Below are 18,704 nucleotides of genomic sequence, written 5' to 3' on the forward strand. Positions count from 1 at the left end.
ACAAAGTCCACTTAGTAGCTTTCCTGGAGGTGTCAATCGTATGACATGATCTTCAGCAGCATCTTATTGCTGACTCCTGTCATTGTCTATTAGTGGTTGTCATTGGTTGTCCCTAATGGGGCTCTGCTTTCTTCAGGTCAGGAAGAGGGAAACAGGCTATGAGCTCAGTATCTGTTATTCTTCCATCTGATATGCGCTGGACACACGTTTCACTCAATGCACAGAAATAGCAATAGCTAGTATTTACTGACGGGTCAATAGTATTGTTCAATGCAAATGTCATTATTTTCTGTGATTCATTCATTCATTCATAAAAACATCTCAAACATACTAGGGCTCAGCGTTAAACATTTTAAGACTTGTGATACATTACGAGAATCATAAAACCTACACTGAAGCAGTGAAGGCTTCAGTAGTCTCACAAGCTTGTTTTTCTTTTCTGTAATGCAGGACACAGAGCTGGGTCAGTCCAGGATAACAGTCGGTCTTTTCACTTTAGTCCTGACTCCTTGCCAAGCCAGAAGAGAACGGGTCGAGCCAGGTTTTGAGTTTTAGAGCAGTCCATCCAAAGTATGTCTGTTCTGAAAGCACTTCTATCTGTCCTCAGCACCCACACAGGTCACTCTCAGAGGTTAAAGTGTGCACTGAATATCTGCCTTTTCTTTTTAAAACGCATCCTGTGAAAAGAGTTTGTGTGACATTTTTATTCTGCATGTTTCTCAGTTTCTAAACACATAATACCAAAAGACATTGATGTGTGTAAATAGAAATAGCTTCCTCTGCAGAACATCTACTGTAGATGCTTTTTCAGCACAGAACCTCAGCTAAAACCCTTTTGACACAACTCAGAAAAGGGTTGGCAGTTTAAAACTCATGTTTTAACTATATCGGTGCACTCAGTTGAATGCAACAACCACTGCTGTATTGTGTGATTTACTGAATACAACCCACAAATGGCCAACCCCTCGTCTATAAACTAACGTAACAGACACTTCAATCAAACTCAAAAATAAGTGGCGATGTATGCAGGCAAAGATACATTAAACTCAATAAGCTAATATAAGCTAATACAGCTGTGTGTCCGGCTCGTTCTGTTGGCTGTTAGAGGTTAGTCAAATGAAATATTTTTGCTGCAAGACAATGCAAGATTAGCAACAGACACTCACTCACGGACACACGTGCACATGCATCCGTTAGCATGATCCTCCTGGCGGAGATGATTATGAGTCATTAGATGACATGAAAACCCTTGTGTCATAGTTTGTTAGGAAAGCCAGCCTCGCTGTAAGGGATACACGATTGAAATGTCTGACAGTACATCCTTGGAGGCTCTTAACCTTATTTCAGCAGCAGCTGGTCAGCAGCCAAACCATCCCAGGCGGATGCAGCTGCCCAATCTGCTCTGTTCAGCTGCTTAGCAACATTGACTTAATGGCTCATGTTAGACTGGTGGCTCACTTGGTTTCTTCTCATCTTTTTGAGCAAAAGTGAGAATAATGATGCATTTCCAGCATTGAGACTAATAGCGCAAAGCAGCTGAAGTGTGTTTTCTCCTGCAGCTTTGACCTCTTGTTTTCCATTCCTTTATTATTTGGCTACATCAGGCAAGTCTTGAATGTAGGCCTTTGTCTTCGCTCTCTCCTGATCACCCTGTGCATGTTGCCAAAGGTTCACTCCTGCTGGTGACTGTGTGCTACTGCCCTACTCCTGCTCCCCACTGCTGTGAATAACAACGAGAAAGGTTTGCAGTCTGGGTTTCACAGTTTCTAATAATATACAATAATAAATTAGTGTCATATAGAGGCCAGACAAAAATTAATAAAATGTGAGGGCATGTAGTTGTACCCTATTATTCAACTGGCAGACTGGCTGAGATGTTAGACTCAAGAACAGGTCTGTTGTGAGACTAAACATATTTATGGTTGTTTCCCTATAAGATAAATCTTTCTGTGTACCTATAACCAGGTGAAAAACTAATTATTTAGACAGACATACAATACTCAACACATAACAGATACATAGAAATAACACAGGAAGCAATGGGACCATCTGTGGACGGTAATCTTTTTGTCTTTAACAGTTGATAACAGTACTTTCATTTCATTTCTGGAATTGGGTGCGCCGATGCATGAGCTCACGTGGAACTTGTCAGACTTTATGCATTTCCTGTTTGAATTAACTCCTATTGACTTGCCTGTGGAACAGTGGCCCACTTACCTACTTCTTCAAAGGTCTCGCTCGCTCTTGCTGCCAAATCTATGAAGACTGGATTCGCCTAATCTCTGTGCTATCTGCCGTCATTCCATCATGCCTAGATGCACATGCACTGAAAGCCAGTGGAATCGTTAGAGCTGTATAGTCTTATGGGGGACATTCATTCAACTAGCCGGCCTACCTTACATCCATTTTTAATATGTAGATGGGGGGTTGTCTCCTGCTTTCTTCCAGCATCGCTGCTGTAATTGCTTTAAAAGCCTCATTAGGTCGGAGCAATTTCCTGTTAGTGAGCATCTTGACCATTCATTCACTCAGAAGGTGCAATGCCAAATCTTTGGTCATTGTTGGCTAAAAAATACTAGACGACTTACCCTGAATACATTTTCTTGACTGGATGTTTTGTTTGTCTGGTTTGCAGCTATCATGACACCGCTGACACTGAGAACCAGACAGTGTGAGCTGATGGCTCCACTGCCTCCCAGTCGGTCTGCTCTGTCCAGACCACAGTAAAACAAACATCTGCACTAGCCTCCGAGCACTGTCCTTGTTCTCTCACGTAATATTTAACCCTTTTTCAAGTCATCCAAGCTGGTTGGTGTCAGTGTACTGCGTAGCCAGCCAAAGCACAAAGTGTTGACATGTAGTGTAATGATGTCTCTGATGTTTTGACCCCCTTCTCTCAGCATGATTTACTGTCTAAACACAACACACTGGAGGAAAGGACAGGACAGACAGCCCTAAAACACAGAAACTCTGTAAGTCAACATAGAAGTAAAGAGGCAGGGAATTTTAGCGGGCTCTTGGCATCTCCGCAAACCTTGATGCTTTAATCACATTCATGTTAGGGGAAATTTCTGCCAGCCCATCAAGTTGCTGTGCTGGATGCCAACAGAGCCACAGGAACTGCGACAGTGGTATTCAGCAAGGAATATGTGGAAATAGAGCTACTTATCATATTTTACTCAGCTTCAGTCCCCTGGAAAAAATCCCCACTAAGCCATCCTTTCAGAACATAGTGCTTGATCACCCCCCCCCCTTTCCCATCTGCATCTCGTGTGCTTTCTATGAACGTCAAAGAATCTGTAAAAACAGGCAATATCAGCCACTATGACACAAAATAACAACAACACATGTAATGCACAAAAGATCAGAAAAATAATGACATCTTCAAAGCAACTTACATTTGAACGAAAGGGGAAATGGTGTGCGATACTGTATTTATTTATAGCTTTAATTCCTTTCCTGCAAATTAGAATTTTTGCCGGTTAGATGTTCCCCTTTGGCTTACAAAATACATTTTTGAAAGTTGAAGTTTGGTTGCCATGCATGGGCCTGCAGAAGCACGATAGGAAAGTCCTGGATGCCGGCTCAGACTGACGTTCCCCATGAAGTGGACCTCTGTCTGAAAACAACCAAGGCTTCATATCAGTTGCTGACAACCTGTTAGGTGAGAACTGAGGCTGTAGACTCTGTGATTTCTCTATACAGCCTATGGGACTGACCTTGACACTCTTACACATCTCTGTGGACTCACACAGGCACTTGATCTGAAGTTTGCTTGTTATTTCTAATCAAGCTGATGAAAATTCTCACCAAGCCTCAACCTCACAGTGAAACAAACACATCCTCTTACTGTAGACTAAACTAAACTGCCATTATTCTTTCAACTTTTAATCCATATGCAATTTAAAGTGGGATTTAAACAGTACACAAGGTAAAAAATTTGAATTTTGATGTGATTCTACTTATGAAGGCTAGTAATCAGTGGTAACCGAGTATGGTTGAAGTAATTTTAATTTAAGTATTTTCTAGCTGGTTTGTACAGGAGCAAAATCCAGAGAAATACCGTGTTTCTCCTTTTGTGTTTCTCCTTTTGTTTTTAACCTTTTGTTTTTAACCTTTATCGGTGAAAAGAGGTAGGGAATGTTCTGGAGGGATAATAACACAAACAAAAAGACCCAGTGAGTATACTTTGGCCCCACTCAAACTTGTGAAACGTGCTGATATATGGCCGTTACATAATTGCATTCCTGTTAACTCGGTGTTGACTCCTGCTGACTCAGCAGTCTCTCAGTTTGAGACCCGCTGCCTGAAAGCTGCTCGTCTCTCCGCGCTGCTGACAAGATCCTGTCTCATTTGTGCTGGCGCGTGAGTGAGTGAGTGATCCCCTCGGGTGGTGTCGTCGTGGAAGACCCAGACTAACACACACGCACGCGGAAACATCAGCTTTAGCCTGCTTTGAGTTGAAGTGCTTCCGCCTATAGCCAAGGGGTTTGAGCGGAGAGAGCAGGTGGAGCTATGGTTACATGCCAGGCGTCTTTAGTGGTGCTGAAAGGACAGCGACGAAGTGGACAGCTCCGGCCGCACCTTGGAAACTTGCGCTACCTGCTGAGTGCGCACCTGAAGCCAATCAGTTGATTTCGATATCAGCTCGCAGATTATTGGAACTTCTGGACATTGGGCTACTTTAAGGACGAATACAATAGTTTAGCTTGTATCCAGAAAAAATAAACTACAACAGAAAGGAGAGGTTTCGGTATTCGCAGTAAAGGTATACGTTTTTTAAAAGTAAGTAAGCCGACATGTTTCCAGACAGATCTCAGGCCATTTCCATTTGAAAGGGTCCCTTGGTCTACCGGCCCTTTGCTGCTAATTTAAACTACAAAAAAATCTAAATCCACAATCCTGCATATATAAAAAAAGAAAGTCATTTTAAAATCTGACAGAAATATAGTACTCTGCCACCTCTAGCTTTAAGTGAACTCCTGTCTGCCTGTCAGCTCAGGCTTCTCCACAACACACACACACACACACACACACACACACACACACACACACACACACACACACACACACACACACACACACACACCCCACTACCACTTCAGCACTAGTTTAACCGTCTTTCTCGGTCACTTGTGCAGCGCTCCACCATGGCGGAGCGCAGGGGAAACCGGGACAGGGCAGAGGACGACCTGCCGGTTTATCTCGCCCGACCCGGCACGGCCGACCAGGTGCCCCGGCAGAAACACGGCGGCTTGTTTTGCAGCGTCGAGGGCGCATTTGAGAGTAAAACAATAGACTTTGATGCCCTGAGCGTTGGCCAGAGGGGCTCCCGCACCCCGAGGACCGCCAGACGAGAGACCGGTCCGGAGGCGCAGAGCCCGGCGAGTGACGACACGATCTTCCCTGGTGTGGACAGGCGAGGAGGCAACGTCTCTCCTCGGGTTGAGATCAGGACCAGCGGCAGCAAAGAAGTGCTGCAGGACCTGGGAGATGAAAAGGTAAGAAGACTGCTACTTAGCAGACTGATGCAGTAGGCTAAATGACAGGAGTGGTTCCTACTGTCACTATTGTGACTGTTGTACTTTTTCTCTTCTGGTACCAACCTTTGGTTTTTTTTAAAGTGTGGTGTTCAATGCTTTACTGCTGAGCAAAATAGTTAATTAGTAATATCAGAGAATAATATTAAAGTCAATGAAAGATGGAGAGGTAGGACTGTACAGTCTTGCAACCTTTTGAAAGAGCAAAAACACAGTGTACACAGTGCCTTCCAAAATGGCTGGGAAATGAGACATTGTTACCATCCACTGCCAACTTTCATCAAAATGTGTTTGGCTTGTATAATTCTTAAACTCTTGAAGATTACTGCAGGAAAATTCAGCCAACGTATATACACATTATACTGAGGGGAAAATGTGTTGCCCACATTTTGACAATGCCTAGGCCCATTAGAGCAACAAGCTAAAATGTAAGACAGTGACATAAGCTAGAAAGGTACAGAGAGAAATCATCGTATGGCAATGACATCCAAGTTTGTATATTATTGAGATGTGCATGCATAGAGAAGGTGATATTATTTACACACCAAATGCAACTGATAAATATGAGCATGTCCTCTCTTTAAAACCTGCAGTATGTGTGCAGTATAAAAAAGAACACAAAGGTTTCTGTAGCATTTACATCTTAGTGGCATACTGTATGTTTGTAAAAACAAATTCAGAACAGCGTAGAAACAGCTGGTGCATCTGGCTACCAAAGGAATGCAATCAAACTTGAAACATGGCGTGTAAACAACACGAGAGCAGATTGGCACAATAGATACAGGTTGTTGTACTGAAACAAAAATCCAACTTTTTAAACTTTAACCTTCCACTTGATTGAATACACCACTTTAGACTGTTGTTCGAGGTTTTTGATATGTTGCATAAAGCCAAAATGTGTTTGACGTTTTGTTTTCCTTCATTTTGAGTGAAGGGTTTCCGACTTGTTCAGAATGTTGCCATTTTGTATCCAGCTGGCTGCAACGGTCTTCTTTAGGTGATGCTAGTTATGTTCCATGGTGGTTGTGGCTGTTTAGAAGGAACTGCATGGTTTGTAAGGTGTGCTTTTTACAAGTAGTAATAGCAGATGTAATGGTAAGGAGCAGTAGTCAGTAGTATCATTAGTAGTAACACATGCTCAGTATCTAAACTAATAATGTTCAGTGTGGGTCAGTAGTGTTGTGACATGTTAAATACTGGAAACATATATACTGGATAGGAAAAGCACAGGTATTGATTATTGTATTCAAATGCCCCAGTAAGTCATGACAGTGTGACCTGGACCTTTGAAACTGAAGCAGCAAAATGGAATCCAACCATCAATAATTGTAATCTTTGCTCCTGTGCTTTTCCTTCTGTGACATATCAAAATGTCTTCTTAAAAAGACAAGGTTTAAAATGTTATTTATTCCTGCAGAAAACACATTTCACAATCCTTCCGTGTTGAAATCAAGAGTAAAACTATTTTTTTAAGCGGTTCAAGGCCGTAAACTTTGTGTGGAGACACTTTTAATAAAGATAATAGTTCAAAGTACGACAATGCCAAACCTAACCTCCACTTGTCATCATTACACCAGTTGTGACTATGACATTTGTATCTTATTCCAAAAGTGTAGGTTTTAGGAGTTTTTTGGCAATTTTTTTGAATAAGGAATAAGAAGTATGGGCTATGAAGCAAGCATTAAGTATTTACTACACACGCTTTTAAAGGGCACTTGTTTTGAGCAGGAAAGTTATGTTCTTCTAAAGTCATACTGAGATCACTGTCTGGGCACCAAAAATTAGGATTTGTGTCTTTCTGGCTCTGGCACACACACTCTCACAGTTTTGGCTCAGAGGGAACTGACATAAAAAGAGAGACATCAATTACAAAGATCATCAATCTTTTTTGTTGAATGCTTAAATACTCTTTCATGCATGATGCAAGTTAATGTTTCTAAAACTTGAATACTGCTTGCTCCAAGTCTAACCACATAAGCAAAACAAGCCTGCTGCTGTTTCTGCTGCAGGGGCAGATCTGCTATCGCCCTCTGTTGTCTCCCACCATTGAGTCATTGGAGACACAGCTGCAAACAGAAGAGTGACAGAGCTCCTGTGAGACAACAAGTCTAATTCTAGGGGACTGATTGAAGCCACGAGACTGTTTATTTGAGAATATTGACACATGATCTAAAGTAGAAATGACAAATGTTTTTTTGTCTATTTAGTTTGAAGGGTTTGTCCTCATCATTTACACCTCAGTGAGTCCTGTGCTCATATTGATTCACCAGCCTGACAGAAGACAGTTTGGAAACTGGGCTGTGCACGCACCCTACCTGACCTACTTGAATCCTTACATCATACCCTACTAATCCCCCCCCCCCCCTGAGGTTTGATACTGAACTGCAATATTGCACCTCCTGAGGGACCAGATGATTCAGCTGAAATCAACAGACATAGTTAGACTGTGCACATTTTCTGCTTTGTTTGGAAAGTGTTTGATGACATCAGACTGACAACAGAATCAGGACATGCTTACTCTTCTGACATTATAGTCTGGATGCTAATTTGGCTTAACATGAATCTCTTTTTGCAAACTAATGACAAGTGGAAAAGATGACCGTTTTTGATGTCCGACAAGAGTGTCTCTTTTTCCGAGTTTCAAGTTCACCAGTTTCAATTTAAAGTTAGTTGACACTAATCAGCTGTAGTTGTTATGTTTGTTCATTGTTTGCGTTAATGTGTGGTTATTTTATGGCTTTGGTTGAATAATTTAGATATTCAATAAGCTTGTGTTGACGTTGTAGTAATCAGGTGACAACCTCTAGTCCTGAAAAGTGAAGCCAATGCTGAAGTGCCTTTAGGTTGCATTTCTTCTGACAGCCAGCAAGGGGCGACAAAGAAAATGAACTTCCCACTTGAGTTATTACTACCTCAGTAAACATTGTACACAGGAGTTTATGGTCTCATCACTAGTTTTTCACAAGTCTTCTTCAATACAGCTTGATCTTCATTTAGTAAATGATGGTCCCATTAAGAGTAAAATAGACAATAAAGCAAGGTATGCTTTAGGGCGTGGCTACCTTGAGATAACTTATCTTATGATTCAACGCTAAATAAATTCATTGCATTTATTGGTGGTAATAAACAATAACTATCATGACTGTTTTATTGGTTTCCTTCTGTCTGGTCAACTGATAAGTTCGATCAGCTGCTAATGGACTGAAGAGTGGGGAGTGGGGAGTGGTTAGCCAGGGTCCCAGGGGAGCTGGTTGGGGATGGGGATGGGGGGGTAACATCCCCTTTGTTATCCTGCAGGATGGCGGTCAGATGGGGAGGAGCCCTTTATACACTTACATTCACGCTGAACCACTCAAACAGTAAACCACATACGCATTGACACATTGAAACTTGCCCATACACATCTATGCATGTGAGCGACAATAATACGTTATGTAGGCATCCTTCGAGGTAATTATTAAAGCTGCTGTAGTTAAAACATTACCTTGTAATTCTGATTCACAGAAAGAATCTGGAAGAGAAGAGAGCATCAGTAGTTTAAGGTCCACCAATTTTACACATAATGGTCAGTTTTGGAGTACTGCTCAGCCTGTAAAAACAGTTATTACAATGTGTTCTGTTTGGAGGAGCTTTGTCTGGTCTGAGAAAATAACCCTGATGATGTCATTGTGATGCCAAAATAGCGCAGTGAGAAGCTGCACTCACCATTGTCACTTACTAAGTTATCTGGCATCCTTGCAGTGATCACTTGTAAGTAAACACGACCATGCTAATGAGTATAGGTGAGAAATGCCATTTAATATGATTTCAGGGTATTGAAGGGAATGTTTATCAGTTCTCTCTTCCATTTGGGGCCACCTGGTGCTTCTTCTGCCGGTGCAGCTTTAATGTCTTTTCTGCATCCTTGATCTGTCTGCCCCCTGTCTGTCTATCAGTGTCAGCTGGTTAATGCGGTCTGCAGTGGTAGCAGGTCTGCGAACTTGATGTGAGTTGTTGATGCATTCTCCAAGGTCTGGGAATGCTGAGGTAATGCCTTACTGCCTCACGGCCATGAAAGGACATGTCAGCATGCAGGCGCTGCGTCTTCATGCTGCCAAAAGCAGGAGGAAAACAATCAGTGGCAATTAATTGACATGAAAAATAGATCAACTTTTGAAACATAGCTTCTCCCAATATATATAATGTATGATTGTAGAGTAAAGTTCAGGGTGAGAGGGTATGGCAAACACACGTTTGCACACACACTTAAAGCATCAACACAAAGAGATATTTTATATAATGAAACCTAAAAAAAAGACAAATTATTCAATGTCTCGTTTACAAAACAAATCATTTAAAATCTTTTTAATAAACACTTTTTATAAGCCTAAAGATATGAGATGAATCACAAATAAAATTATTTTTCAATAGAGTAATACAAAAGGGGACATTTCATAGCTCAAATATATTTAACTACGACTATCTATCTTTCTTGAAAACAATGAAAACTAAACAAGAGTACGGTTTTCTAGATGATAGTTGTAGTACACACACACACACACACACACACACACACACACACACATACACACACGTACACATACACAGGCACACCCTCACACACATGTCTCTAAACCTCATTATGGGTGCATTAGTGCTGAGGAGGGGAGTGGTGGAGGAAACGGCCGGTGGAGTGCAGGGGATCCACTTTAGGTCCAAACAATAGAGACACATGGCTGGGTGGGGACAAGCAGAGGGTGTGTGTGTCGTGGTGAGTAGACATATGGGGTGTGCAATGTGGTGGGCAGTCTCTGTGACAGCTGCTACACCATTTTGCGCCTCCTCTGTGTACACAAAAACAAAATCTATAGGTAATTATGTGTAAAGATGTACATTGTTAACCTACTTGAATCTTATATTTTTATATAATATTTCTTATGAAACAAAAAAAAGTGATCCTGAATTTATAAGGAGTTATGTACATGTTGTTTAAAGAGATGTGCTTGTGTTGATGAAAAATGACATCTGGACATTTTTAGATATTTATGTATTTCTTATTTTCTTCTGTTTTTATTCAAACATTTTCCAATTTCAAAATCCCCTTTAAAAATGTATTTATTTTTCTTAAAAGTCTATTCATTTAGTTTATGGCTGTATGTTGAACAGTATTACATTGAAACAGTAGGATTTTTAAGCAGCCATTTAATTTTAGGACCTAATAATAATAATGATACCGAGTATAATGATGGTGATTTCTAACCTGCACGGTGAAGGGAGTCCTGCTTTCTACTCAATCAAATATTATTGTCCTTCTACTCTGATCAGTTCACTGCTTAGGGACCGTGGCTGTGAAACACAGATGCAGATTAGACCACAAAATGCTGCATTTGAAACCAGACAGTTCAGATTCATTTGCTGTTTCGGCAAGAAAAACATCTGATTGGTAAATTTGTTGTCATATGTGCAAGAAAAAAGAAAGAGGTGCGACAGCTCAGTAATGCAGACAACTGGCTGCAGGCTGTTCAGCAGCTGCTCCGCTGCGCCCCCCGGTGGAAAGATTGTGTCATCGCTTCTTTCCAATTTGAGCCGATCGAGGGAGGGGCCGGGCGACTGAGCCACAGACGCTCCTGTAGCTCTCTGCGAGGCACTTTACATCGCACTGACAGAGTGGCGACCATTCCCTGACTCTCCCATCCAGGCGAGGGCCGCTGCAGCATCCGAGAGGGAATACCGTCTTTTCAAAGCTTGACTTTTAAAGGTGGAATCGTACGAAAACATGTCTTACCAAGGAAAAAAGAACATCCCAAAGATCACAGTGAGTAAAACAGTTATTTATGCTTCATTGGCTTTGGGAACTTCTGATGCCTTCTGTTGCAACAAAAAAAAAAATCGCTGCGTTAGTGCTTCGCGCTGCCGTTTCACAGCCATGTGTCAGAAACATAAAAAGCAGCCACCAGCGAGACTCGAGGCGTGTCAATTTTTCTTTGTATTGACTGCTGGAAGTCGTTGGAAAAAATACGCACTATGAAATGGCATGACTGTCTGTTATAGTGACGGCGAGGCAGGGAGATGAGGCGTTTTCTTAAAGGTGTCCTGCATCTTCTTTGTTGCGCGGCTCCATGCGTGTCGCGAGCCGGCTCGCCCATAAAGAGAAATCACTGTAATATTTCTGCAGGGACTTCTGCATCGATGTGAGTTTATGGTGCCCGATCGTTCTTAATTATTATTAATAAATGTAGTTTGGTGGCATATCATTATGATATTGCATTTTTGTGCTATATGCTATATCGATTCCCCCTACATAATATTTACATTTAGCAATAAATAAATAAAGAGATACCCATCATTTCGTGCGCGTGAAGCGATTCAAATCACGTTTTAGCCATTTTAACAAGGAAGGCCCTTTTTCTGTTAAGGAGATTATTTGGGGCCTAATTCATCACTTGAATGGGAGGCTATTGATCAGTGACGTTAGTCTACCTTTCAAAGAGCTTCACTCGCCATTTTGATGAACAATGTTTTAGTGACACACTTCAAAGTATCACAATGATACTATAACCTAATTATATAGTCCCGCGGATATTTGTTGGCAAAAAATTGCACAAAAGGGTAGACAGAGTAGCGTAAATTGATTTGCAATTCTTGTGCATGAGCTCATTATTTTAAAAAAGGGCCTTTTTTTGTATTTTAATGTGAAGAATGGAAATGGTCCCCTGCACACTAGAGACACGGGCTACTGTTCATGTTGCAGGCTGGTGCAGAGGAGAGCGAGGGGAGTAAAAAGAGAGGGGGGGGATACACACCCATTTGTGATGAGCTGTGATTAGCTGGCCTTGTAGTGGGGTGCTTGTATTCCTGCATCATGGGTGGGAGAAAGATTCAGACTCCAGGCAGAGCATCAAGGGGTGGAGGTTGGGGGCAGGCCGGTGTTACTCAGCCAGCCAGCTGGGTGCTGGTTTGTGATACTACTGCAGAGAAACCTCTCCCTCTCCTTCTGTGTGTGTGTGTGTGTGTGTGTGTGTGAGAGTGTGTGAGTCTGAAACGCCTGCCTTCCAGTTTTCATTGTTGCAGCTCAGGCTGCAGTCAGGGGTGTGTTACTCGGCTGTGGGAGACACAGCCTTTGTCTCGTCTCCTCAGCTGATATTACACCAAATGGTTTTTTCTGGGGGTACGACCGCCGTAGAGGTCTTGTCTGTATTCTGAGCATACTATACGCACATTACTCTTTAAGTAGGCCATGTCTCTATAATATGCTAAACTGGGGCAGAATTTTCCATGGCATGTTTTACACAGTCATTATAGGAATGAAAATGTTCATGTGACCAACCCCTCAACCACCAAGGTTGGGTCCTTTTTTTTTTTCTTTAACCTTCTTCTATAGTGGAATTTTGGGGTGTCAAATCTCATAAGATGTGATATTTATGTCCAAACACACATGTCACTAGACATAATCAGCAAGTGATGCTGCAGCAGAGAGCACTAGGCTCACCAAGAAAAGATCTGTCTCCTCTCTTCATAGTTTGACATTGAGGCGAGAAATCACAGATGAGAAAAATGCACAACATAAGTCAGTTTGATGGCCTCAAGATACATGCAATCTGGGTACAGGAGTTACATTTTTCAGTTTGGAGATTGTTGTAATCCTGAAAGAAAAGCTCCATTGAGTGGTAACCAACACGTTAACTAGACTGACATTCAGCTGTTGCCACAGTAAAGTATCTCACTGATGTCCTTGACCAAGAGCAGAGATAATGTGGCGTCACACCGCTTTAGTTCACAGGAGACTTATTCATTGGCTTTCAAACATGATGTAATGAACAAGCACAGTTTTTACACTGCTTTACCCCTCAAATCAGTTTTTACTCTCAACATATCAAGGTAGTCCAGTATTTTGTCTCTCCAACAGATTGAAGTTATGCTACTTTAATTCCTTGCTGATTTGGCGACACCTGTGGTTACTTTTGGTAATGACAAGAGTGTTTTCATACAACAGGATGGTATTCAGTTCAAAATGATTCCTTTATCAACCACTTGGATTTGAATCCGAAACATGATCTTTACCCACAAGTTGTTTTTGAGCCTAAACCTAACCAAACATGAATCATACCGCTGCCACATCATAAAACAGAATTTATACTTCAGCAGTGATTTCTAACGTGGTTTTGAGGGTACTGACGAATGATGTCATCAGATAACACTTCTATGTGTCGTTCTGGAGGGTATGGACAGAAAAATGTATTTTGCCGTTTAATTTGTTCGACTTGTTGAAAAACAATACCTGTATCCACCACTGGGGGCAGCGAACACACTACAAGCTTCTACTCAAAAACACAACAGCAAAACGAGCTCATCTGTTTACAGTGCCCCCAAACAAACTGAAAGGATTTGATCGGGTCACATTGAGAACAAAGTCATAAGTAATACTCAATTAACAACTAAATTACATCTATGTTACATCCAGTACATGCATTCATCCGTTTCCTGTGAATCTCTTTTGCGTCAAAACACAATTTGAATGCTGCACAGGAAGGCGGACTCTGCCAGTAACAGTGAAAACACCTATATAGAGGGGCTATAACACAACGCAAACACATTTAATGGCTACGGCTGAGAACAGTCCGTAATAGTATCCATAATGGAGTTTGATACATTGAGCATTTTAAGAATTAGAAATGTCATTCTGCAAACCTGAAGACATATATACTGTAGTAGTGGTATATTGTCAGTGACATTTGCGAGAGAGAGAGAGAAACTCAATACCAGTCTTTTGACCATAAAATGTGAACCACATCTAGGTTTTAAGAGGTGGTTCTGGAAAGCGGCAGCTTGCTCTCTTACTTTAACTTTGTAAAAAATCAACACTCTACCACTATTTCATAAAAGAAAAACCATACTAAAACTTGAACAGAGTCATCAGCTCGTTGAATGGACTAACATCTCCCCAGTAAGTTTTGAAGTCTTAAATCATTTAGTGTACATATCTGCTCATAACCCTCCTCCCCTCCCAGGCTCTCCTTCTGTATTTCCATCCCGGCCCGTTCTATTCCAGCTGTTGCCTTGCGTCCGCTCTCTGCCAGAGTGGCTCCGTCAGATTTCTAGGCGTGGTCCTTCCCTTCCCTCAGACCCGCTCACAGCAGCCTCAGTGTTGTTCCAGGCTGGTCCATGTCATCAGTAATCCCCTCCAGCTGGAATGGGCGTCTGTGGGCACGGCCCCTAAGAAATGAAACCCCGTCGACGGACCACAAAACCGGGCTCCGCCAGAACCATGAGTGTGCCATCACCATGCAGGCTGCAGCAGAGCGGGCTCGAGTGCAAACAAAATACCCCGTGGCCACCCAGGCGTTGCCGTGCGACTCACCATGGCGACCGACATACAGTTGTGACGGCAGGGAAACAACCGCTGTTTGGTTTGTCGTGCGGGGATGTGATTCGACACACACCTCAGTCACACACCAACACCTCTCAGACCTCTTGACTGAGACACTTTATAATTGTCTGGCTCAATCAGATCCATATTTTGGGGCTTTTGTCTTTTTGTTTGTGTTGCCGTGGTAACATTGTTGCACTACTCCGGCCTATCACAACATCAGCTTTCAAGACTTGCCGGGTCTTTGTTTGTACGACGGCTGGGTCTTCCGCAATTGATTGAGATTGATAAGTCTCATTGTTTTCACTTTTGCAGAATGTGAAAGAAAAATCCCTGTGCAGCTTTAGGGTTTAGGGTAAATATTTTTTTGCGTCGCTAGGCAACAAGGCTGAAGCAGAGGCACACTCAGGATGACTTCCCTCTTCCACTGGTCCCTGCCTGCCTCTCCCCCCCCCCCCTCCTGCTCTCTCCCGCACACAAGGATCTCCCTCACAGCTAATGGAGGTCTCCTCTAATGGCCTGTTTCATAGACGTGTACCATCCCGACTTAATAAGCATGGAGGAGGGGCTGGCAGTCATTTGCATCCCTGTTTATGAGGAAAAAATAGTTGTCAGTGCATATCAGCGTAGTAGTACAAGAATAACATCCTGTCGTCTATTTTCGATTACTGCCGCGGCCTTGTGTAACAGAAAATGACAGCTTCCCGTGCAGCGAGAGGTGCTTTATTGTTGGTGCTTTGTTTCTCCCAAGAGTTGAATGACAAGATCTTTTTTTCCACCTGAACTTTACTCTACGTCGTTGCCAGATGTTTTAATTTATGAGCTTGTCAGCTCTAGAGGGAGGATGCGGAAGGTAAAATTAGATTAATGACTTTTTTCCCCAATGACTTCAGATTTAAATTAAAATGCATCAGAACAGTAAAGCAACTGGAAGCACTCAGTTTCCTAAACCGTGCATATTTCTAGCATCAGTTTAGGTTAATGACAGACATTAGTATACGTCTCTTTGATTGCAGCAACTCGGATAGGAGCTTTTTATAAACATTTGTGGTTGACCTCAGTTGTGATTGCGTGATGTGTTTCAGCTAATCCTCCTCCAACTGTCGGAATTGGTGGAAACACCAAATCCTCTACTGTTTACCCAGCACACGCTGTTTACAGTCACGCATGCAATCCCATATAAACAAGTACACTGATGGAAGTGAAGATGAAGAAGAAACATTTGTGGAGGTTGGAGCCAAACAGTTGTTTACTTAAATTGTTTGCCCCAAGAGCAAGGCATCGGTTTTATTGGATCTACGGTGAAACATCATTTAATTTTTAGATATTTTATTTATTTCTCTCTCCAGCTGTAACGGTTGTTTTGGTTTGACCTCTTCATTTTTACCACACAGTTTATCTTTATAGGCCAGTACCCGCTAAGCTTAGTGCACTAATCTTAGTGAACTTATCCTCATGTGTTACTTTAACATGACTCAGACATCTTAATGATGTATGTGATAATGTTGAATCGTTGATCATTTAATTAGTATTTAGATCCAGATCAATGTGTTGTTACACCCCTAGTGTGTACACGGCTAGTTAGCCACCTATAGCTAGTTAGCTACAGCTAATATCCGTCGATATATTGGCTGTTTCTTGGCGAATAAACACAGACTGCACAAACTACAATGACTACATTGTGCAGCTCATCCAGTGAGATTATTTTTCCCTTCCAAAAACTGGGCGTTGTAACAGAGACATGATTGACAAACGAGGACATGGTCAGTGACCCTGGAAGGTCAGAGCAAATCAGGATCAACAGCATTATTGCTGCCTTGAATGAAAATGCAAAACTGTTGAGATAGTACGAATCTTTGTGGTCTAATATCATTTTTTTCATATCTTTTCACAGCTGCCATTTTGACATTTCATTGCAGGGTGAACAAACAAAGGTGTAATGAATAGCCTTTATTATGGCGGCTTTACATTTACGTTGGACCGGGCCTTGGTATTGTGAAAGCTGGAATGACTGTGACACACTAAATAAAATGGGACCTCAATTAATTCAATTCATTACGCCTGTGTTTACCCTGCTATGTCAAAATGGCTGTTATGAAAAGGGCATATTATGTTACTAGATTAAAATTGAGAAATGTTTAAAGTAGATTAGAAATGTCTAAAGGAACTCTCTAAAGAAACCTGGTTGGGTATGAGATTTGAGACGATTGAAGCATGTTGTGTCATAGCTTTAAATCAAAGCTTTCAGATTATAAGATTTGAGCCTAACAATTTGTAGCAAAGACTTTCTTTTGTTGGAATTTATTTTACATGTAGGCAGGATGCCTGAATTGAAGAATGCCACACAGTGTACCAACTATTTCACTGAATGTCTTTAAAAAGAGATAGATATACAAAGACTGTTCAGTCTGGTTGTATCTCCACATGCCTTGCTGCTGTTCTTCTACACTGTAGCTGCTTATTCTGGGAAACCCAGAAAAAAAATAAATCACTATTTTTGGTCAATGTCTGGTCAATGGGTTTGTCCCGGTTTGAGAGTCGCCTCTGCCAGTCCAAACCAGAATCATAGAATCTTTGAATGGATCAAAGTCTTTTTTTTTCTCCAATCCCAGTGCTCAGATTATGACAGAGCTGTGTAAAACAAGTTCTTTCACAGGATTGAATACTTCAAAATGCAAGAACAGAAATTGTTATCTAAAGTTCGTAAAAAGCCAGCTATTAGCATAGGATGGACACTTAATGAAATTCTGATCAGTCTCATCTGAACGTCTGAACATCTTAAAACAAGGTAGAGATTCCATTGATTTAAGTGGTTGAAATCGATATCCAAAAAGGATTCAGGAGGAAGTGTGGGCAAGAATCAGTTTAAATCAAAATCCATTGTGGTTAAAACAGCAGCAATAGAGAAAGCAGTAGCAAGGCTTCAGTATCCGTGTTCAGATCCGACATGGAGGTACGAAAACAGGCAAAATTACAAAACAAAGTTGAATTTCATTCTTGCCATTCAATTGTCAGGCCTGCAACAAAAATTCAGAAAGCATTTTGATTGATTGTTCAATATGTGGATGGTGTGGTCCCATTAATGTTGTAACAAATGGTTCGGGTTAGACCCGTTACCAGCATCATAAACAGCGCAGATGGTTTTAACTCACACAAGATTTTGAATTCTGATGCATCATTTGTTATAATTTGAAATCGTAAAAACATAATGAACTGAGTTGATGGGAGGACTTCATTGCTATGATTGGCAATAATACCACTCGCAGGAAAAACACGTTTTTCCATGTGTCACACCCCTCTATTGTCCCTCTTTTCCTTTTATTAATAGTCAAAATAATGCAGAAATGCTGAGTTTTTTTGTTGTTGAGTATGACAGAATCATGGATAAATTCTGAAACAATAAACAGTCTTTTGGCACACATTGACAGCTCAACCGTTGCCATATTGGGAAACAGCATGCTGCCACTTGTTAAATTTTGCATTAAATGTTGGAAGTGTCCTATTGCTGTAGGTGGTCGAATGAGCTCTGGGAAATGTTGCCGTCTGTCATAGATTCCATCAGAAAAAGCCACAATAAATGCTCTGACTGCTTTTAGATTTATGAAGTGAGATTAACAAGTGTTAAAAAAGAAGAAAAAACGATGTGTCGTCACAGTTTGGTCACCCATAATTCTTAACAGTTAACATCTAATTTTGCACTGACTAGAAATAACTCAAGTCGAGTCTCAAATACAGTCCACAGTCATAGTAATACATTATGTATGTCACTAGCAGATGCATTAACTGAAATGGAATACTGAAACCAGTTGCTGGGTTGT

General features: G+C 41.4%; 1 protein-coding gene across 2 annotated transcripts in view; it reads left to right on the forward strand.

The window, feature by feature from the left end:
* Nucleotides 1-5,135: 5,135 nt before the first annotated feature.
* Nucleotides 5,136-18,704, forward strand: part of dpysl3 (dihydropyrimidinase like 3) — a 35,618-nt gene continuing 22,049 nt past the window's right edge. Inside the window, exon 1 of one of the 2 annotated variants that reach the window (XM_031869145.1) lies at nt 5,136-5,501. In XM_031869145.1, the coding sequence (XP_031725005.1) occupies nt 5,151-5,501 (351 nt within the window). In that variant the 5' untranslated portion in view covers nt 5,136-5,150. Of the gene's footprint in view, nt 5,502-11,120; nt 11,335-18,704 lie in introns of those variants that run through there. The other variant, XM_031869146.1, reaches the window with a different exon arrangement.

The sequence above is a fragment of the Anarrhichthys ocellatus genome, unplaced genomic scaffold, assembly GCF_004355925.1.
Source record: "Anarrhichthys ocellatus isolate YVR2014 unplaced genomic scaffold, GSC_Weel_1.0 scaffold46, whole genome shotgun sequence".
NCBI lineage: Eukaryota > Metazoa > Chordata > Actinopteri > Perciformes > Anarhichadidae > Anarrhichthys > Anarrhichthys ocellatus.